General features: G+C 48.9%; 1 protein-coding gene across 3 annotated transcripts in view; it reads right to left on the reverse strand.

The window, feature by feature from the left end:
• BCL11A (BCL11 transcription factor A) overlaps positions 1 to 22,902 on the reverse strand; it is a 67,958-nt gene that overhangs the window by 7,368 nt on the left and 37,688 nt on the right. For 2 of the 3 annotated variants that reach the window (XM_082047587.1, XM_082047586.1), the window contains exon 3: positions 1 to 1,960. This exon is cut by the window's left edge. In XM_082047587.1, coding sequence (XP_081903713.1) covers positions 1 to 1,960 — 1,960 coding nt within the window. The remainder of the gene's footprint in view (positions 1,961 to 22,902) is intronic. The other variant, XM_082047588.1, reaches the window with a different exon arrangement.

The following is a 22,902-nucleotide window of genomic DNA, read 5'->3' on the forward strand; positions in this document are numbered from 1 at the left end:
TTTTTCATGTGTTTCTCCAGGGTACTGTACACGCTAAAAGGCATCTTACAAATCTCGCATTTGTAAACGTCCTTTCCCACCTGCCCGTGTGTTTTCATGTGCCGGGTGAGTTTGCTACTCTGGGCGCAGGCGTAGTTGCAAAGCTCACACTTATACGGCCTCTCGCCCGTGTGGCTCCGTCTGTGGACGGTGAGATTACTACAGTTCTTGAAGACCTTCCCACAGTACTCACAAGTGTCGCTGCGTCTGCCCTCTTTTGAGCTGGGCCTGCCAGGGCCCGGGCCACTAATATGGGGGGTGCTCCCTCCGCTTCCCGTGCCGCTGCGGCCTGAGATCCCTCCGTCCAGCTCGCCCGGCGGCGTGGAGAAGCGCAGGCTGCCGTTCTCCGAGGAGTGCTCGGAGGAGGAGGCGAAGGGCGATTGTCGGGAGTCGCCGAAGCTGAGGAACGGGTCCTTCAGCTGCCGGGAGGCGGCGTAGCCGGCAAGCCACTGGGAATAAACGTTCTCGGTGTTGGGCATGGCGGCGGGCGGCAGGTCGAACTCCTTCTCCAGCTTGATGCGTTTGGAGAAGGGGCTCAAGGAGCTGGGGCTACCCAGCAGCAGCTTTTTGGACAGCCCTCCCGAGGCGGACTCCCCCGGGGAACAGCCCCGGCCGTTCACTGCCCCTTCGTCGATGCGGTCGGACTCGCCGGCCACCGAGTCTTCGTCGCAAGTGTCCCTGTGCCCCTCGGGCTCGGGGAGGTGGCCCCGCTTGTGTTTCTCCCCCAGGACCTGGTGGAAGGCCTCGCTGAAGTGCTGCATGGAGCTCAGGACCATGCCCTGCATGACGTCCGGCATCGACCGGCCCTCCTCGCCCGCCCGCGAGTTGTTCTCATGGTGGTGGGCCGCCTCCAGGCTCATCCCAAAGCCGTAGTCCGGCCTGTCGCTCTCGTTCAAGTCCTCCTCCTCTTCCTCCTCTTCCTCCTCCTCCTCCTCCTCCTCCTCCTCCTCTTCCTCGTCCCCATTCTCGGGGATCATGTTGGGGTCATTCTCGCTCTTGAACTTGGCCACCACGGACTTGAGGGCGCTGCTGGCGCTGCCCACCAGGTCGCTGGTGCCCGGCTCGGGGGAGCTGGCGGTGGAGAGCCCGTCGTCTGACTTGACCGTCATGGGGGAGGACTTGTGCATGTGGGTCTTCATGTGGCGCTTCAGCTTGCTGGCCTGCGTGCAGGCGTGGTCGCAGAGGTTGCACTTGTAGGGCTTCTCCCCGGTGTGGCTCCGGCGGTGGACCACCAGGTTGCTCTGAAACTTGAAGGTCTTCCCACAGAACTCGCAGGACTTGGACTTCATGGGCGGCTGGGAGGGAGGAGGAGCGGACTGCAGAGGAGGAAGGGGCGGCGTGGCCAGGAACGGGGGCTTGCTGCCGGGCTGGAAGGGCTGCAGCAACCTTTGCATAGGGCTGGGCCGGCTCGGGGACAAGGGCGGGCTGGAGGTGTTGCCGGCCAGCTCCCGCAGCCGCCGGGAGAAATCCATAGCGGGGGGCTCCATCGCCATGGGGTTCAGTCGCAGCACCCTGTCAAAGGCACTAGGGTGATGGGTGGCCAGAGCCATTTCTTCCGCACCCAGGCGCTCAATGCGATGCGGATCCAAATGGTGCCTCGGGGGAGGGCTAAAGAGGGGCGGCGTGGGTGGGAAGCGCCCTTCTCCCAGCCCCGACGCCTCCCTCGAGACCGAGCCGGGTATTCTGAGCAGGTTAAAAGGGTTATTGTCTGCAATGTGAATCCCGTGGAGAGGTGGCTGGGAAGGGCACTCTGCACCTAGTCCTGTTGGGATACCAACCCGTGGCGTCAGGGGGCTGCCGTGCTCGCTTTCTAGGTAGATCCGTAAGCCGTGCGTGTTCTGTGCGTGCTGCAAGAGGAACCAGGCGCTGTTGAAAGGCTGTTTACAAGTCGTACACGTGTAGCTGCTGGGCTCGTCTTTACCTGCAAAAATAACACAACAAGCAGCGTCAATCTCCGGCCGCCCACCGGCGGGCAAGAGCTCACCTCCCCGCCTCGCCTCCTCTCGCTGGGAGCCGGGGAACGTCCCAGCTCAGGCGCAGGCGGGGGACAAGGGGACAGGAGGAGGCAAGGGGTGCGACGCGGAGGTCCAAACCCGCCCCAAATTTGCCCAACCTCCTCCCGCCATCCCCAGCCCTGGGTTCAGAAATGAACGCGGCTAAAAAGCTATTGAAGGAAAAAGGGATGATTAAGTCAACTGACGCCAGCTACGACTCGGCAGACTTTATGCTGCAAGAGGCTGCTGATGTATAAATAAATAAAAATAAAATAAATAGATGGTTTTCTGAAAAGCACTCCAGAAAACCACATACATCAGTTCAAAGCAGCAGCCCAAAGTGCTCACAACCTGAGCATCGTCATCACATTGTCACCCTCATCCTTACTCTGAGAGACCAACAATGTGTACAAAAGCAGGCAACGCCTGCCCCGTCGCAGGGATTCCACTCTGGGGCAACAAAAAAGAAAGAATTAGAGGAATGAAACTGAATAAGATGGAGCGCGGGACAGGGAGAGGGGAAGGCAGAGCGAGCGGCGGCTCTGCCAGGGGAAGAGCTGGAGGGTGGCCAGGAGGCCTGGCCGAGCGCCCTGCCGGAGCCGCATTATTTCTCTCGCACTGAAAAGAAGCCGGGGATGGTAAATGCCACTTTGGCAAGTAGCGAGCTAACTCTATTTCATGATAATTTATTTTTGGAGATAACACGGACATTATAAAAGAGCAACCAACTAATAAATAACTAAACAAAAAGCCGGCTAATAATGACAGCAGAAAGCAGCCCCTTCTAATGTACGGCAAAACAAGGGGGGTGAATAACTTTTGGAGGGCTGTCTGTGAGTAAAGAGTGGCGTGAGATACGGCAAAGGTGCGTGCGCTTTTATCGATTACTGTAATTTTGCAAATAATTCACTTCTACCCCCCTATGGGTGTTTTTTACTAAATGCTGGTAAACTGAAACCAGGAGGATAAAGATTCATCTCCAGCCCTGCCCAGCAGTTTTTAGAGAGCTGATGTTTAGTGATATTAAAAAAATAATAACAAAATAAACATGCTCTTGAGGTTTGAATAAACCACGGGAGCCCTCCCAGGACATCAATGCTCGGGGTGGTACCTGCCCACACCACCTATTCCTGCCCCAACCCAGCATCTCCGTTACAAGGCATCCGCTCCATAGGCACCACCCCTGGGTAAACCTCTTTACGTGATGCACTTAGAGCTGCCCCCACAGGGTTTCCCCTATTTGCCTAACATGAAAAGGAAAAAAAGATCTGCAAAGAAAACATGGCTTTATCTGCAACCGTCCTGTTTCCCATCTCACTTGGGAGGAGGGGAAGAAAAGCTCCGTCTGGGCATTTTCGTTCTCCGTGGAGCGGAATGATGGTTTGGGGACAGGACAGGCTGCAGAGCCCTGTCGCAGCGTTCCTCCTGCCTCCCGGCTCCGCGGTCATTCTACATTCGGCCTGACAAGCTGAATCGGGAGAGGAAAAAGAGGCTCAACCATCTACAGCGAGCATTTAACACTTTAATCACTTTAAAAGCCCTTGGAATAATATTTAAGGTTTCATCCTGAAGCCGGCATCGGGGTAAAACGCATGGCGGTGTTTAGTATGTGCCGGGCATGCGAGCGCAGATAAATATTGAAATGTGCTAAAATTAGAGGGGAATTCAATTGGACTTTCACATTCCTATGCTCATTTGTGAGCTCGGGGGAAAAAAAGAAGTCTTAAATGGGAAAATTTCATCTCGCTTCGCCATAATGAAGTGGAAGTTTTTAACACCACGGTGGGAGCTAACAACGTAATGCTACCTCGCCTCTCTACCTTATAGATCAGGTCAGAGAAAATAGCATTTTATCTTATAATGAGGATACAACATCGAGTGTTCACTACCACGTTTTAGTATTCCCATCAACTAGATATTCTAGATCATAAGGGCAGCTCGTGTAATCATAATGTCAATGAGAAGGGCTGTTACGACTGAGACTAAAGATTACATGGAAAAAGCTGCTTTGAAACTGGTAATTATTACCAGTCCACTAATAGCAAATGATGCATTACAGTTTCACCGTATAATCTGTATTTCACTCAGCTCCTGCCAGTACAGCCTTATTATATTACAGCACTCACAAATTCTAAATTCCTAAACTACAGTCATCAATAAATGTGTTACTTGCCATAATTTGCAAAATTACTTTGTTCATAACATCTTCGACTGTTATAAAGACTAGAATTGATTTCCTGCATGGCAAAATTAGGGCTACATTGATTTAGTGGAGTGTAAAATGTAATATTATTCTTCATTTGCCTGCCTGAAAAACAAGTTTTCCATTTACTGTCCACATTTGGTAATCAAGATAATAATTTAAATTTAAAATCATATTTACGTACAAATCTTCCCTAAACAACCCACCATTTTCAAGGGAGTAACATAAAACCAGGCAACAAAACAAAGCAGCGAAACAGTTAAAATCCACCAGCCTTCTGCCTCCACCTCCTGCTTCGAAGAGAGACACGATTTCTAATTTGTCTATTAGTGCTTGATTAATTATGAAGGCTATTGACTGACCATATCACCACCTAGAGATACGTTCCAGTCTGATGCAGCCTTGCCAAACCGCAAGAATTATGGCCTTAATCCAGGCGGCGAGATGGGTCCTCATGCCGCAGCAACCCCTGGTTTTGGAAAGGACTCGATTCTCTTTCCTCCAAGCCCACCACCACGCTTCTTGGGACAGCGTTCGGGTCCCCCCAAAAGCTGGAGGGGATCGTAGGACCTGAAAGCTGTGGATCCGATGTCTCCCAGGTATGGGACAGCCTCTACATCCACACAGGCTTCCCAGCCACAGCATCCTCAGAGGTTTCACATAGAAGAATTGAAGGTCAAAAGGGACAACCCGGCAATACGGTGTCTTCGGTAAAGCGTGATCTCCTCCAGCCCCACAAACTGTCTTTGGGGCAAAGCACAAAATCCCAGTGAAAACCACTCAAACCAGCTCAGCAGACAAGGAGAGCACCCGCCTCACCATGGTCGGTTCCCACAGGTAACCGCACACACAGACAGGTACTGGGGTCCACCTGAATTTCTCTGCCTCCAACCTCTACTCGTTCTCTTATTCCTGTTGAGGTTTTTTATGGTTGACACACTGAAAAGCCCTTTGGTATGTAATGTGCCCCCCATACACACACACACCAAGGCTACTTGTGCAGCCAGAAATCAAGGCACACTTTAAAATGCAGTCATATTTCCATTCTGAAGCCACCTCTCTGTCCTCCTCCACTACTCAAGGACCAGCCCAGCCCTTCTCATCATACTGGGAAGGAACTGGTTTTCCTCTAAGCCTCCCGCTGCCTTCTGGGGGTACTGCACCTCAGCTCTGTAAGCACGGCCCAGGGTCTACTCTTCTAGCCAGGGACCACGCAGGTTCTACCCAACCATGTCCTCAACACACCCTGCTCACTGGCCTCTCCAGACCACCCCATAAACGCATCCTTGATGCTCTTCACCCACTTTTGCTTTACCCAAAGAGCTGATCAGCCACAATTGCGTATTTATTTCTAATAACGACCACTGCAGCTCCCACCAGCTCCTGCTGACCTCTCCCATCACCGATGCTTCCCCAGCTAAGCCCCCCAGGTTCCCAAATCTGTTGCCCGGCTCTGCACAAGTGATATCGCCCAACACTTGGTCTTCCACATACAATGTCACGCAGCACCGCGTCCAACGCCTTGCAGACTCTATTTCATCTGCATTTATCAACCGGAGTTGTCATCTGGAAGAATGAAATCAGGTTTATTTGACAAGATCTATATTCCATAAATCTAAGTTGAGTGGTACGAATCCTATTTCTATCCCTTAATTCTTTATCAATTGAATCTTACATCGGCTCTTCAATTATTCTGCCCAGCAGAGATAAGCAATGTGTTGCCAGCTCTCCCACGGTTACCCCGACCAGCTCTTGATGGCATTTTCCCAGTCCATAAGCTTTATTAAAAACCAGCATCACATGCCAACTCTTTAGGGATTCTTGGGTGCAAGTTGTCATGGCCTTTTCATTTAAAAATATTTCTCTCCATTGGACCTTGTATAACATCCTCCTTGGCTATTAATGAGCTAGAAAAAACATCATCACTCGCCTATGACACAGAAACATCGTAACACTGCTGCTTTCCAGGCCTAGAGCAGAAACAGTTTTTAAACATTTCTGCCTTATTGCTTCTTCCATCCACCACTTGCAGGGTTTCTCTTATTTCCAAGACCCCTAGAAACTTTCCTCTTCTCCCCATCCATGCAAGCCATGGGTTTTCCTCAGCATCTTCAGCTCCCCCGACCAGTTCTCTACCCATCACGGTTTCTCGCTTCAATTGATTGCTATCTGTTTTCCATTTTTTTAATTGTCATATATTGATTTTTTTAATATCTAATTGCTGTTCTCATCTCACCACTGAAGCGGGTGAAGTGGGTTTTGGATGGGGGCCAAAGTTGCCCTCTCCTTCCTGGACAGCTCATCAACTCTTTACAAATAGCTTCCAATTACCGTTCGCATTTTTTGCCCGTACATTTTTTCCTCCCAGTCAATTTCACTGCTCATTTTCTTCACATTTGGGAAATTACTCCTTTTAGGAGAATTACATGGGGATACCACGTAGCAAATACAAACATGGGGCCAATATGAAACCAAACTGATCTCACTCAGTGAAGTCTCACCCACCGTTACATATTTATTCCTTTTCTCCATCCCGGCCGGCAAAGGACGAGTGACAGGGCACAGCATTTCGCTACAACACAAATATTTAGCGTTTTTCTCAAGTTATTGGCTCCTGCCGAAAAAAAAAGCAGCGGAACAGCTCTTGCCTGCCATGCCCCCAAAAGAAATGATTTAACCAGTGACACAAGAGTGACAGATTTAGCTTCTGATCCGAAAAATGTTAACAAATGAGCGGGGATGGATATCGGCATTTCAAAGCCTGTAAGGGCAGTTGGCACAATTACTCAGTAAAATATGAAGAGATGGCTGCTTTCAGTATTAAGGGGCTTTTTAAATAATAATAATAATAATAATAATTTTAAAAGCTGGTTGTTCTGTGCTCACAGATACACCCGGCGCGCTCAAAGTCCAAGTCAAAGCAAGCCAACATCTCCAGGCACAATAGAGCTGGCTCCAAGCAAGACCCACAGCTACGTCCACCAGTAGCAAAGCCAGACAAGATGCTGGGGAGAAGAACCAGCTGGGAGGAGAAGCTGTCAGCTCGATGCCACTGCTGGGAGGAGTGGCGAGAGAGAAAAAAAAAGAGAGATTTCTGGAGCTACGCATGCAAGTTCAGGCACTGCCAAGTGAGTAATGGAATAATCTGCACGCGTGTGCCAATGTGCTTTGGAAGAGCTTCCTCCGTTTCTCAAAAGTCAGGGCTGGATCCAGGAAAGCTGCTCGCCGGACACACCGGCGCTTCACGGAAGAGCGATGCTGAAACGTGCAGCATCTCCTTGGTGCTGCTCTCTGAAACTGGCAGCCCATAATGCAGGACGTGGCTCAGGAAGGTCCCCAGATTAAAGAACAATATATTAATATAACATGTATTTTACCACAGGGCAACCTACGGGCTGCACACAAATGCGCGACTGTAGAGACACCCCGGTTTAAACTGTGTTGTCACAAACAAAACAGCGGCACAAGCGGACATGCCAATGGTGTTTGCAAGGGATTTAACTCACAGCCGCAGATTTACGCCCTCAGAGAAATCCCCGTGCCAGAGAAACCTCCGAGCAGACCAGGATTTGGCCCTGGCTGCCCGGATGGTCCAGCCCTTGTTCTCAGCAGCATCTCTCCACAAGCCAGCACCACCAGCTCCTGCATCCTCCTTCTCCTTCCTCAAAAAATCCACACGTGTGAGCAAGGCCAAGGTGTTTCCACCGGGCTACCTGCACCTCCAGGGCACGGGTGGACCTTTCGCTACCAAACCACAGAGAACACAAGTTGACAGCGACTCTAATGCTTGCAACCGGCAGCGAGCATCCCCCTCTCTTCTGCTCGCCACCAAACAATTATCACAGGAACATCCTGAGCCAAACCCAGGAACTTCTTTATTCAGCTTTAATGTCAACTGACTGCTTGATTTTTGGGCTGATAAATTTGGAGTTGTTATGGTATTTAAATGGTGGGGGGGGAATGGAGTTAATTGTTACCACTTGTACTTGATTCAGTTCTTCTCCATCTGGCTTGTCAATTTTTCCCCCCCCCCTCTCTCTCTCTTTTGGAAATCAGTACTGTTGAAATTCCTCTCAACTGAAAAGTAGAGAAGTGAAACGGTTGGGACACAGGAAGCATCACAGGGCTGGGAGATAAGCGGGTCCACTCGGGGCTGCAGCAGCCCAACTTCTCCCTTGGCGAGAAATAGCTGCTTCGGCGTGACTCACCTTTTCCTGGTAGTCGGCAGCATCAGTTTTAGCTGGGAAACTCACACTGCCCAACATATTTTCTCCTCCTTGCACTAATTCTTCCTCCCGATTCTCCAGATTGCGCATTATTAACTCGGTCCGTCATTAACCGGTTATAAGTAGCTGTTAGCACTGTTAGCATCAGCATTGGCGCCGTTGTTGTCACAATAATTAGAATAATAATAAATAACAGCAGTAGCTGCCTTTATGTACAACGGGGTACTTTCGCTCTAACCTTTTCTCCTTATCGCTAGATGAACCAGATTCAGAAACACTGAGAAAGGAAAATTGTCACCGAAACTCTCTAGGAAGTGACGTGGCATGGCTTGTGAAATGAGAAGCACCGCTGCTGTTGTGCATTTGAAATATAAAATCCTGCAAATCAAGCCCATGTTGTTTATGAACAGCCCTGATAGCAAGTCCTGGGAACAGCCAAGTTGTGAAAACGTAAGAAATACAGATGTTTGGCTTTGCGGGATGCTCAGCGCCCCGTTTGGTAGCACACCAGCCTTTCCTTGGCTATGACTTATTGAGAAGCATGTCGTAATGATTATTGAAAACATTTCCCAAAAGAATTTTCTTCCTGAAATTTAAATATCCTGAAATCACTTCAATAAAACTGGCAAAATAGTTTCTAAATCAAGTCTCAATAATGCCATTTTTTCATCACACCTCCTTGTAAAAGCCCCGCTTAAAGAAGAGCCAGCCCAAAACGCTAATACCATGAAACAAACTTCCAAAAGAAACCCAAGCAACAGCAACAGAACAGAGCTACAGTCATGGGTGACCATTCTGGTTGCAGTCTCAACATATTTTGTGTGGTTACTCATCCTTCTAAGCAGAACTGAACCCATAACACCTAGTTTCCCAACAAAAAACCCTATATTTTCTTAACGAGAAGCAGCAAAACTCATGGTTTGCCGCGGGGAGATGCAGGTGCCGGGGTCACGCCGGATCATACCAACGCTGCCAGGCACACCGGCCCAACCTCAGTGTCTGTCACCATTTTCAAGGCGATTGCAATTTGGCCACCAAAAATCCCGATTCGATCTCCAACTTGGCAAATAAGGTACAAGGCTGTGACTGATTTTGTGCTTTTTGAAAATTTAAGGGGGGGTGGAAATCTGTCATGTCTTGATTAGCGAGGAGAAACCTGCCGTTGGGAAACAACGCTGTGCCTGAAACTCGGCTTTGAATGAAGTTTTAAAAGAAACCCCTCAAGTGAAGAAGATGTGATCACACACACATACGCACCCTATGCACTAACACTATGGGGATGGAGGAATACGGGCGATGCAGATTGCAGCATCACGTGGGTTGGAGCTCCACTAAATTCAAACACCGGTGGTGGGACCTAAAAGGCGAACTACACGGTGTCATCAGCCCTACAGGAGAAACCCCTCACCAATATCATGTCATTTCTCTAAAAATATCATTAGTGAAGCAACCAGCATCCCAGACGTGCAGGATTCCCCACCCGCCTCTCCTGCTAAGTGGCACCCGCTAAATCAGCTCCTCCAGACCCACCTGGCACCAGGTGTGTCCACCTGCGTTGGGACCCACCAAGGACCAAGGCTCATCTAGGCCCTGTCCTTTCAAAGCCTAACCTAACTACCCAGCAAACGCCACCTTGCTCCGATGGCCCACAATTACGCATTTACTCAGTGGCTGCAGGGGACAATCAAGTCAATAATTCACTTTTTAAATGCAGTGTTGTAATTATACAGCTACAGAGAGCTTCCAAATCATTTTATTAATTCTCACAGACCTATCTGATTAATTATTTCCTTTTCTGCTGTTTTATCCCCGCCTGGTGGCATCTGAAAAGGCAGAGTGTGCTTCAAGAGGTGTCTTGCAAAGGAAAGAAAGGAGATGCTCCAGCGTGACATTTCGGGTCATCCCGATGGTGTGGGGTGGGATGAGATGTGACACCCTGGCAGACACCAACGATGGGTGTTCTGGTTTGTGTCGAGGTTTCGGCACCGTTCAGTGGGTGTTCTCCTAGTTTGTATCGGGCTTTCGGCACCGTTCAGCCTTGCACCCAGCTCTCCTTGAGAGCCTCATTCCACCTTTTCCTTCCCAAAATGGATCCTCTTCAGACTCTCCTCTTTCGCCAGCCTTCCCCTTTGGCTCAGCTCTCCCTCTCGCTTTCAAATTAATGATATTTAGCCAGCAGCAAACCATCCTGACAAAGTGGGTCAGGGGAACTGCAGGTCTCCCCCAAATGACACGTCCGCCTGCAAATCATCTGCCGGGAAGGCAAAGGTTTATTCTGTCCCTGAGCAAGTTCAATGTCACCACTGAGTTGCAAGCACAGCAAGTGCTGAACCAGATCCTACAACATTTAGTTTCATAACTTGCACAAGCGAGTATTAGTAGAATCGATAATATATATATTTTCCCCTCCCTGCTTTGCAAATAGGACCAAAAGGTGTCGTAAAGTTGTCTGGTCTCCTCCAGTTTATTCTTTCTCCTCTCCCTCATCAAGATATCCTTGAAGTTGAAAATGATATAATACTCGGAATATCTGGAGTTTGGAGGATGTAAGGCTTGTAAGAATTGCTACAGCTTTATTGCGTTCTCGGGGCACAGAGAGTATTTACCATACATACATCAAGTCAAGGAATGCAAAAAGGGCATATGAAAATTCGGCGCTTCAAGCTCGGGAGTTTAAATTCCCAGAAAGGCAGATAAAGAGTGGATTTTCTTATTTATAGATTTGCAGATGAAATCCAACCAAATCAGCCCTCCCCCACCAAAAAAAAAACAACCTCAAAACCCTCCCTTCTTTATGTTAGTAAGGCTGATTCAATTTCCAGGCTTGCAAGGTCTCCTCTCGCCGAGTATTACCCGACCCCAATAACACACGCTGTTCCAAGGTTAAGATCTGTTTCCTTACAATAATGCAGAAAGCTGTTGTTTCAGTGGCGGCTGCAGAACTCAGCTTTGAAGGACAGGTTAGTACCACACTACATTTAACTGGATTCAGTTCATCTGATTATACAGTGCCTTGCTTTCTGGAATATGTAATCATCTCTTTCTGATGACATTTTAAATATCCAACTAGACAAATAATTGTAGCAATAATTGATAGCTGAGTCAAGCTGGAAGATTATTGATTGGCACAGTACCCGCTGAAACAAATGTTCATCTTTCAAACGTTACAGTGAGGATGCTTAAAACTAACTTTTGCTGATAAATGATAAAAATGTGATTTACTGATAAAACCACCGGAATAGAGTACGCACTTCGGGATTTGATTACCTTGTGCAATTTTTTTGAAGAAAAATTGGGCATCGGGATTTATATTCTATTTCACGTGAATAATTGCCGAGATATGGATAAGGGGCTGAACATAAACACATGTGGAGAAGTCTTAAAGAGTGGCTGATTAACTCCCTGCCTTCCTGAATGGAATTTATCTGCTCCTAATCGCTGCTTACGTAGGAGTTTATTCTGCTGCCTTCTCGAGGACACCTCGCATGGGTCTCATTATCAGCATCAGGAGTTACACATAGGGAAAGATCCCCCCGTTGTTTTCTCAGCAGCTCAAAGTTTAAATGTGCGTATTCTCACTCTGCTGTGAATCCAGCCAAAATGAGGGTTTGATCTCATTTGCCACCGTGCAAACCAGGAGGAGCAGCGGCCAAATCTGCGGCGCTGCGTAAAAAGCAGCGGGAGGGAGGTCAAGATCAGGTGCATTTGCAAACTGCATTCACTGTCTTAAAGCTGAAATCAAACCACACAGGGATCTGTTTAAATGTGAGTTTCCTCCTAATTATGAAATTCCAGGCCCCGCAGCACTGCCTGAATATCACGGGGAGAGAAAAGGGGGGAATTTTTGAAACTTAAGTGATGGGAAGGCAGAGCATCACATGCGGGGAGAGGCGAGCGATGAGCTGCCTGCTTAGGGCACAGGAGCTGTCACAAGGCAGAAGCCTGAAATTAAGGAAAAGCGCCAGAATATTTGAGCAGGGAACAAAGAGAGTAAATTCCGGAGTAAGAGATGAAAAATGCACTGAAACACTTTTTGAAACGGAGCCATTAGGAGCTGATTGAGTCTCGGAGCTGCTGTTAAAAATCAGCCGCTTGTTAGATGCAGTGATCAGCTGAGCCCTGACACTTAAGGCGGACGAGGGGGCTTGTTGAGCGGCTTCGCTCTAATTTAGAGATCCTCAGTTAATTAGAAAGCCCTGAGATTTTCTGCAAATGCAGGTCGCTATCGACAGCTCGTGCTTTTGATGCTTTCCGGGTGGCAGCTGCCGGAGTGACCTTCCCGGCGCTGGCAGCGCTGCCCAGACCCTCACCGTGCCGCCGAATTCAATCACCGCCAGCGGGAAGTTACAAGTCAGGTTACTCTGCTCTTACACGCCGTTTCCTCCTCTGAAACAAACCCTGATGAAATCTGCATGTGCTGAATGCTATAAATAGCTCCAGCTTTGAATTGTTATTACTTTCCCCCCCAACAAGTGCATGTCGCAGCCAGTCCAGGAGTTTGGGGTGGGAGTATATGGAAAGCGATGCCAGCAGAGGTTGGGAAAAGTGCTTTATGGGAGACAATCTGCTTGTATTGAACCCACATCCCCTTGAGATGTTCATCACCCCAATGCCCACGGCAGGTAGTGGTGGCTGCAGGGGATGAAGCCCCTTTTTGGGGGGACAGCATTGCTTTGAGCACCTAGCATGCTCCATCCCATGGGGATGCCTTGCCCAGCCACGAGCAAGGTCTGGTGATGCTCTCTGATCACACGTAACGCAGGGCAAATATTAACACAGGCAACCACGGAACAAAACGAGGCTTGTTTGGAAACGCAAGGAAACGAGTGGAAGTTACAGTGGCAACCCAAAGGCAAGATGACAGACCTGCAGTCACACAGGGAGTCGGTGGCAGACACTAGAAAATTAACTCTCAGGAACAGCCCAGCATTGGCAGGGAAATGAATGAGATGATCTAAGAGATATTTTCCACCTCTAATAGGATTTGATGATGATTTTGCATAGGCTTTTGTGCTAGCCTGGCTTTTGATAAAGGCATGGTGTCTCTTTTCAACCCGCATGCAAGGGAGAGATTAATAAGTTGCAAACTCGGCCCACCTCGGCTACAAATGGTTCCTGTGCCTATAGGGGGAAAAAAAGCCAAGCTACGACTGATTAAAAAAAACACAGTGAACTGAGTGCAGTTAGCGCTTTTACACCCTCATCTTCAGTTATTAAGAGATTTCGAAAGGAGAGAAAAATTCTGCTCCAGCAACCAAAAAAGCATCAATTTAGCAGCCAGACGGGGAAGCGACGCACAAACCGTGGATGGTTTGGAAGTGAAGGATTGAGACTTTTCCAGGGAGAACCACGCTAGGGGATGGCAGGGGAGGTGAGATGGCTCCAGCACATCTGGCAGGTCACTTTGTCCCCAATGCAGGAGAAGGGGGCAGATGAGGACAGCACTCATTAGGGAAGACCTGCCATGGAGACTTTGGCCGGTCCACGGCCTCGGATCAGCAGAGGGTAAGACCAGAGGACCGGCCTCGGAGGATGGATTAAGATCACACTGATGGTAAAAGAACAAAATGGAAATAGGAGTTTTTAAGCGTGTGAAACAGATTGTAGAGAATCCCCTCTTTTTGCAAGATAAGTGTTTTCTTACAGGAAAATGCAAGTCAACGTTGTAACTGCCAGCATTTAGATATCAGTAAAAGTCAGTGATAAAAAAGCCCCTAACCTCACCTGATTAAGCAAATAATCTTCTGCATGGTCTACAGGGTCATATCACGATACCCTTTCTTGGGACAAATGCCCCCTTACTCCATGTTTCACTGCTATTTTTCAGCAGAAGGACCGGAAGATCCAGGCCCTGCTCTTTAGCATCATCGAGACTGAACTCTGAGCCTCAGTGCTGTCTCACCCTTGCGCTGGCAAATGAACGCGGCTGCCGTTGAGAAGAGAATCACCCTCTTAATCTTTATCCACGAGTTTTCTGGCTCTTCCCCTCTTTACTTTGATGACCTTCACCTGCTGACCTACAGTCTCCCACAGGGCAGCTCTGCTTTTTGGGGAAAACCAGCCCATTGGGGCTGAAGACGGGCAACAAGATGCATCTCCACAAGCCTGACCACAGCCCTTTGTCTGCAGAGAATTTCAGGTTCAAGGCCACTGTTATTTGCAGCGCAGCCAGGTCCGGCGCCCGCCACGGGGGACCGGAGCCCCGAGATAACGAAACGGCGGTTCCTGCCCCCGGAGCTGGCAATTATCATCATCGCTATCATAACCTGCCGAGAGGGGCTGCCAGTTTAAACAGGCTGCTGCTTCGACGCCGATGCTTCCCTCTCCTTAAGAGAGCTGAATATTCCAGCAGGTGAACGGCAGAAGTCGCAACCCTCCCCTTGGCTGCCACGTCTCGTAGTGCTGTTGAAAAAACCACAACAGCGCAGTCGCGGTTGCAGTAAAAGAAACTGGCCTCGCGTCATTTTTTTAGCAATAATACAATAAGAGAGCAATAACGTTTAAAACAATTAACACCCAGATGTTGCACTTAATTGCACACCAAGTCCGAGGAGCTCGGCGTGTTTTGCAAACAGCGTTAATGCCACGAAGGCTGTAGAGGGGTGGAAGCATTGCCTGTGGTCCCATGGGGGCATTTTCCAGCCGTTGCCCTCCAGGTCCTCACTTTCTTGGAACAGAAGCACTTTCCAAGGAGCATCAGTGAGCACACAGCTCGTACCCACCACCTCCAGTATCTCTGACACCCCATCTGTGCCTGACTCCCCAAAAGGGGTTCTAGATGCTGTGCTGATGGGTGGCAGCTCCATCAATGACATAAAAGTCCTTGAGTCATCAACATTTTGTCAGAAAACACCCCGTCCAGGGGCAGGCTGGGAGATGGCCGTGTATACAGCAGGTCTGAAATTGCCATCAGCTTCACCTCGATCCTTTTCCAATGTCCTTGGCCATCCAGTTAAGATCTGACAGCATTTAAAGATGACAGTGCTTGAGGTAATGGGACAATGCCGTAACAGGATTACAGGAAATGTGAAAGAAAGGACATACGTACGTAATGTCATTTAGGTAATGTCATCTATGAACAGGTTTTGCTGCAATTTTTGCTGACAAAGAAGTCAGTCTCACTTCTACAATTCCTTTTAAACTCTGTTATTGCCCTTAAATAGTTTACTTCTTCCTGAAAGAAAGCTTTTTAGATGCATCATCGCAAATATTTTGTCCCGGAGTAACCTGGGGGAAAAGCCATCCAAACCAGCAGGAGTTGGGAGCGGGGTGAGGCAGTGGGATCGAAGGGCTCCCCTCCGCCCTCCCAACCTCGCTGCAGCCCCCGGACTTCGTCAGATCCTTCCCAATTAATTTCCACCCAGCCATTTCCTCCCTGCGCCCTCTTTTCCATCAGTATTCCCTCTCAGTCCCACCGCAGCTGCCCCCGAAACAGCTTCCTCATTGTCCCCCCACCAGAAGTGGTGTCTGTGTGCCAAGCGACTGACCGCAAACAAAAGCTTGTTTGACCAACGCTTGTTCCAAAACAAAAACCCCGGCTGGAGGAGGAAATCCCGCGAAGGAGGAGGGGGGATTGATGCTGGGACAATTTGGAAGGCGAGCCCAGGCGCACTCACCCCCAGGGATTCGCATTCTTGCCAGACAATGGTGTCTGGCCTCCCCATTCACCCCTTCCCAAAAATTTCCCCCCCCCAAAAGCCGTGTTTATTATATAGGCTGATAAGCGGGAGAGATGCCGTTAAATTGAGCCCGCGACCATCTCCTGTGTGCTGCCCGCTGGAGGGTGGACAATAGAAGAAGCCTATGAAGGACTTGGGGAAGGGTTTCTGAGGAAGACATTTTTACAATGAGATTTTTTTTCTTCTGAGGAAGAAATTTTTCACACTGAGGGTGGTAAAACACTGGCCCAGGTTGGCCAGAGAGGTGGTGGGTGCCCCATCCCTGGAGACATCCCAGGCCAGGCTGGATGGGGCTCTGAGCAACCTGAGCTGGTGAAGATGTCCCTGCTCATGGCAGGGGTTTGGACTGGATGGGCTTTGAAGGTCTCTCCAACCCAAACTAGTCTATGATTCCATAGTTCTGGAGCTAACTGTATTGCTAGGAAATACTGGGATGAGTTAATCCCTTCTACATTGAATGGTGAAAATGAATGATCAAACCATGAGGTGGATGAATGGATGGATATTTACCCATCTTTTCTTTTTCTGCGCAAAACATTCCTTTCCAGCTCCCCAGCCTTGCCTTAGATGACTCCTTCCTCTGAGCCTGGCTGTTCTGAAGAAGCCGAGAGCCTTTGCCCCCCGCACATCTGCCTGCCATGGGCATGGGAAGGTCCCGATTAGAGGAAACACCCTGGCTGGGCGGGCAGCCCCCTCCCTCGATAAGTACGGTTGGAAACCACAGGAGTTGCACAGGCCGGCTCGCGCCCCGTGCGCCGGCCCTGACCATCTTATCCGTTAATAAACAGACGTTCGGGTCTGCACCGCGTTGAGCAACGTCGACATCTGCCCGTTTAGGCAACGCGATGGGCAGCAGCTGGGTTTGCGGCCAGGATCCTACCGCCTGTCCGTCTGTCCGCCCAGGCACACGTTACTGCTGGGAGATGCTCATAATAAACACAGAGGCGCTAGAATCCCTCGCAAAGTCGTAACACTCGGCCATCAGACAGCACATCGTGGGTCAGTCGTCACTGAGATGTCCCCAGGAGTGTGTGTCACCACCCCATGCACCAGATAGAGACGCAGAAACCACTCATGTATATGTATGTCTGCAAGCATATGTATAATTTTTATCTCTATCCCACCAAAGTGCTTGTGCAAACGCTATAATAAGGTATCTACGAGATATGAACACGCAGGGACAAACCACAAAACTCAGATGTGGATTTTGGTGCTGCTCGTGTCAAGGCTACAGCCCTCGTCCTGGGGGTCCTTTGCTTTCCACTTCGGGAGATAGAATCGTAGAATCATTTTGGGTGGAAAAGACCTTCAAGACCATCGAGTCCAATCGAACTCGATGATGGAGGTGACCAAGATCAGAGCCGTGCGGGTTGTAACCAGCTGTAGGGCTACAAACAGCTGATGTGTGTGTGCCCTGTGCTATATATCCCACAGTTTAAAGTAGTTTTAAGCACCTTCCAGTCTTTTCTAAAGCTGAGCTTTTAAAACCCTACCAAATAGGCATTTCCCTAAGGTCACCACTTCTGGTACTTGAGATGGCCCATGTCACCATGCTCATCCAGACAGGGACAGAGCTACAGTGGAGGAAATAACAAGGGGACGGCTGACCGCTTCAAAACCTGCCCGCTCCAGCTACACTGCCCTTGAGACAACAAGCAAAACGCTTCTGGTCAACAGAGCTACATTACACACCAAGCAATAATACACTACACAGGCTTTTTTCTTTTTGTTTTTGTGAAATTAATAATGCTGCCTTAAACTTGCCCTTAGCACTTACTGTTTCCGCCTGCCCTCTCTGTAGCCGGGACGCTGCGGTCACAGAGCACGTCCCTGCTGGAAGCTACACGAGGCTGCCAGGGAAATACATGTAGCCCTCCCGAGCCCATTAAGCATTTTTAAACACAACCCCACCACTTCCAGAAAACCAGCCCTGATCATTTTGGCCCGGCTAAGCCTCTCTGAGCACAACGCTGCCCCACAACAGCTCGAACAACTCTGCAGGGAGGGAGGGGAGATACCCCATCCCATCACCACAGCAGCAATCCGCATCTCATGGCCGAATGAAGTGATTTTGACATAACGTGAGCAGGTGAAATTTCAGGAATGGGGCTGTTCCTGTTAGAACACGGTCAGAAAAAACAGCGTTGATGCCCCCGTTATCTGGTTAACCACATTGCTGTGCTGAGTGAGGTCCACCAAGCGATACTGGCCGGCTGGGCAACCAAAGATGCTGTGGCACCGGGTGCTCCAGGAGCTGGGCCAACGCAGCAAATTAACCAGCCACCATGGAAAAAATGGCTTTATTCCTTACTGGGAGCATCAGGGGGTGATTTCCACCCACCCAGACTCACTCGATCCTCTTCTTGCATCTGGCTCATCCATCCAAGATGGAGCATCCCATCCAGGGATCGCTGTGGCCAGGGGTGAAACAGCTCGTAGATCTGCTCTCGTTCTACAGCGACAGGTCCCAGGTGATGGGACCGCGGGGACAGACCCTGCTCGCTGCTGCCCAACGCAAAAGGCTGCCAGGGCACCGGCGTGGAACCTGACATCTCAAATGCTGCTCCAGGAGGCCAGAGCTGAGGCACACATGACTCATCTATAAATTATATACCACGTTGTGTTGGGTTTTTTTTAAATTTAAATACTGTCAGGCAGAAATTCCACAGCAATTTGCTTTGTTTCTTTGATCATGGGATTGCTGCTCTTCTTTCCCTGGGGAAAAACATGCCCTAAAAACAAACAAACGCTGCACTGGAAGTGAAGAGCTCACTCCTCTGAAACCTCTGGAGATACGCTCACGGCTGTCGCAAGACACACACTCACCCCAAAAAACAGAACTATCCTGAGCTGTGACGCTGAAGGACACCAGGAGGCCCATGGCAGCCCTGGACTCCCCTTTCAAAACTTTGCCAACGTTTTCCAAACTCCTCATCTTACAAGTAAGTGTGCAACAGGACACAAACCCGCTAACAGCTGGTGAAAACACGGGGCTTTCTCTATCAGGGCAGCTACTGATGTGCTCCCACCCCGCTCCGGGACGGCCGCTTCTTTCCACTGACAGCGTTCCATATATTCAAATAACCTGAGTGAAGCCTCCAGCCTTCCCTACTGCTGACACAAACTCCTGTTTGTTTTGCAGATGTGGAATAAACCCTTTGGCCTCCTGGCAGCAAGCGGTGTGAACCTTGCCTGTTTGTATTTGATCTCGACTGGGACTGATGTCCCATTTTGAAGTTTTATCCTGAAATGCCAGTAGGATCCTGTAACCCCACGGCTCTGAAAAAGCTTTAAGAAAAACCACTAATGTGGTGAGAATCACCATCAAACAACATGTTGACAACACCGGGCTACCTACCTACATGGATATTTGTGCAATGACTTCTCTTCTACACCTAGTCCAAATCCATTTACATCTGGCTCTGCAACCACCACAGCCTCCTAATCTCTACTTTTGTCATTTTCCTATAGGGGGCCTGATGCAAGGTTCAGTTGATAGGAAGCCTCTCACCATCACCTGCAGACTTACAGAATCATAGAATCATTTTGGTTGGAAAAGACTCTCAAGATCATCAAGTCCAACCATTAACCCAACACTGGCACTAAGCCACATCCCTAAGAACCTCATCTATGTGTCTTTTAAACCTTGTCAAGGATGGTGAATCCACCACTGCCGTGGGTAGCCTGTTCCAATGTTTTACAACCCTTTCTGTGAGTTTTTTCCTAATATCCAATTTAACCTCTGCTGGTGCAACTTGAGGCCATGTCCTCTCATCCTGTGGCTTGTTACTTGGGAGACCAACACCCTCTATGCTCCAAGCTCCTTTCAGGCAGTTGCGCTATCGGGACTGTATAAATATCTCTACAGACACTTATCGGTCCCCCAGAATCAGCTGATTTGCTCCACATCCTCACCTCCACTTGCAGAAGTTCTCTAATCAAAACCATGCAACCCCAACATAAGCATCGATAGAGCGAAACACAAAGCCTCTGCTTACAGAAATAACCTCCATCCTCTACTTGCTGGGCGGTCGTCAGCAAAATAAAATAAGAAGTGGGATGGGATTCCCAGCCCACTAAAAGAAAATGAGCACGATGTACATTTTAGCCAAGGAATTATTAATTAATTATTATTAAGGCAGTGAGTGCTCACTAGGAAATGTTTGTACTTTGTAATTAAATATTCTCACTCATGCAGCTCTCGGCTTTCAGAAACTAGTATAGCATTTTATAGTCCAGTTTCTTTTTTTAATAAGAAAATACTTTCACTCTGAATTTTTCATTTTCCGCTGGCACAGAAAGGCAGGAGAGGGTCTCTTAATATTCACACCCATCCTCCTTTCTAAACAATTACAAACACTTTTTCTTTTCCAGCAGCATATAGTTTTCATAATGAAAAGTCCTCTGTCATTTTTGCTCCAGGACAAGCTCAGTCTTGACGAATAAAGCAGGTATCTCTGCCCTTCCTCATGCGAGCGGGTGCCTCGCTCTGCACTTAATGCTGCTGCTATTTCCGTCCCCGTGAGCTAAACCACCAGCTTCTTGATGAGCTGGTACCCACGCAAGGGGTGTCTCTTGTCCCAAATCAATGGGAAAACTCATTCAGGGAAGGACTCGGTCACAGCATAAGGACTCCATCACCTAACCCTAACAAAGGACCAGCTTCTCATCCTTTTACTCGAGGTCTGTTCACTTCAGCGAGCTGCTTACAGAAAAAAAATAGGCAGCGGAATCCATCCCTCCGCCTCTGCGAAATGGGTCAAAGACACGAAGGGTTATTACTAATTTGGACAGAAAGCACCTGAGACATAACGTAATGCTACTGCTAGATTTTATCGCGTTTTACTCACAATGAGCAAATAGCAGGGGAATCACCGAGCTGAGGGCTTCTCACCCGCTCGGAAGGAAACCGGACCCAGCTCCTCCCAACTGGAGCCATGCGGGTAATTAACCACCAGACCAGGTGAGCTTCACCTGCCTCACCCTTCCCAAAAAGATCCAAAGCAATGCAGCTCAGGTTCGGGGATTTGGTTTTCATCTTCTCTTTGCCCTCAGATGGGTGTGCGCGATCGCTCGGTTTTGCCATCCCCAGCCACCACTGATTTAGCTAATGCTCCGTTCCAGCAGGAAACATCTTAACTCTGAAGATCTGATGATTGCCCCAGCAATCAGTTGTTCAAATAGTTGAAAATTAAGACTATTGCACACAAAGTAAATTAAGTAATTTTCTACCCTCCTAGGGTCTCCCAAGTCTATCAGATTTCCCATGACTGGTGTGTCACGCTGCCTCATTACTGTAAAGAAAATACAGCTCCATGAGTCCTTTAAGTGAGCTTCCCTCAAAGACTCCGGGGAAAAATAGACCTTTGCAAACACGGATCTCTCTGCACACAAAGCAAAGAGCAGAAGACGATGGGCAGAGCATGTTTATCTGCTCAACTCTCATACCTCAGGCTGCGTAAACCTCTGCAAAACCCAAAAAAAGGTGTAGGCAGTCGTTCTCTACAACACCAACTTTTGACGGCGATGGTTTTATTTACAAGGGTGCCAGCAGAACGGGGGGCGAAGGAAGATGCCCTCCAATGTTAAAAGACTACAACCTGAGCCTAAAGCAGGTACTGCTTCAGCATCCTTCATACAGCAGTCCTACCTCTGGGTCTGCTTCCTAAAATAAGCCAGCAAGGCAGTTTCTGGGCCACCTACCGCAATGCTACGGGATACGGTGTTAGGTTTAGCCTTTAAAACGCGCCTCCAGCATGGGGAGGGTGCTGCGCCGCCCCCCGCAGCTCCCTGGATCCCTTCCACCCCGGCTGCGGCATCGCAGAGAGGTTTTGTTCCCGAGCCCAAACAAGCTGGAATCGTTCCCAAGCGCTTGGAAACCTCGAGCCGAGCAATAAGCACCCCGCATTATGGTAATCACCTGGTGGTGGCCGCTGCAGCTTCAAGTTTTGCTTTGAGACTTTCATTTAAACCGTCTGGTTTGGGGCTGGTTTTGCTTCGCAGCAGAAACTCTCCCTGGTTGGTCTTGGGCCAGAGGTGAGTTTTTGTAAGACAAAAAAAAAATCAGTCACTTATTTTCAGCTAGATAGAGAGGGCATGTGAAAACCCCACTGATGAGCTTTTTGAGACTGTTACTCATGAGTTACTAAATGAGGGGACCAACGTCTGTCCCGCGTTTGTATGCAAATCGGGCACTCAAAGAACTGGAGCTCTATAGATTGGTGGGGAAAGTAAGAGAAAAAGAAACAAACGCTATTAACAGACTTAAATATTTCTATATGTGCTTCAGAGCGTGTTCAGTCATCACTTTGCACTATGTTTCTTTAGCAGAAGTTGGCCCGTGAGGCCGGGCCCCACCACAGATGTCCATCAGGATGCATGAGGAACCCATCTTTCATCTGAAAGATGGAGGAGAAAATGGACCTCTTGGGCTCTTCTAGTTTGGAGGCTTTCTAGAAAGTCTGACTTTCCAAACACACCACCCATGACCACCCCGAATGCCAGGTTCACTGGGGGCACATTGGTTTGAAAACCTACTTTTCAACATGACCTGTCCTTTGGCATAGGGCTGGAAGTGAGCGTTGGCTCTTCAAGACTAGAGGCAAATAAGAGGCGTAGTATAAGGGATAAGGCAAAAACTGTTCCAGCTTGAGCAAGAAAAAAGCCCAAACCACCCAAACGGTGATGCTGCTGCTCCATGTCTTTACCTATCAATTCCTACGGCTTGTGCAATCGTGAACCATGGCATTCTCTTCTGCTAC

The sequence above is a fragment of the Streptopelia decaocto genome (assembly GCF_964273445.1).
Source record: "Streptopelia decaocto genome assembly, chromosome: 3".
In the NCBI taxonomy this organism is placed as follows: Eukaryota; Metazoa; Chordata; class Aves; order Columbiformes; family Columbidae; genus Streptopelia; species Streptopelia decaocto.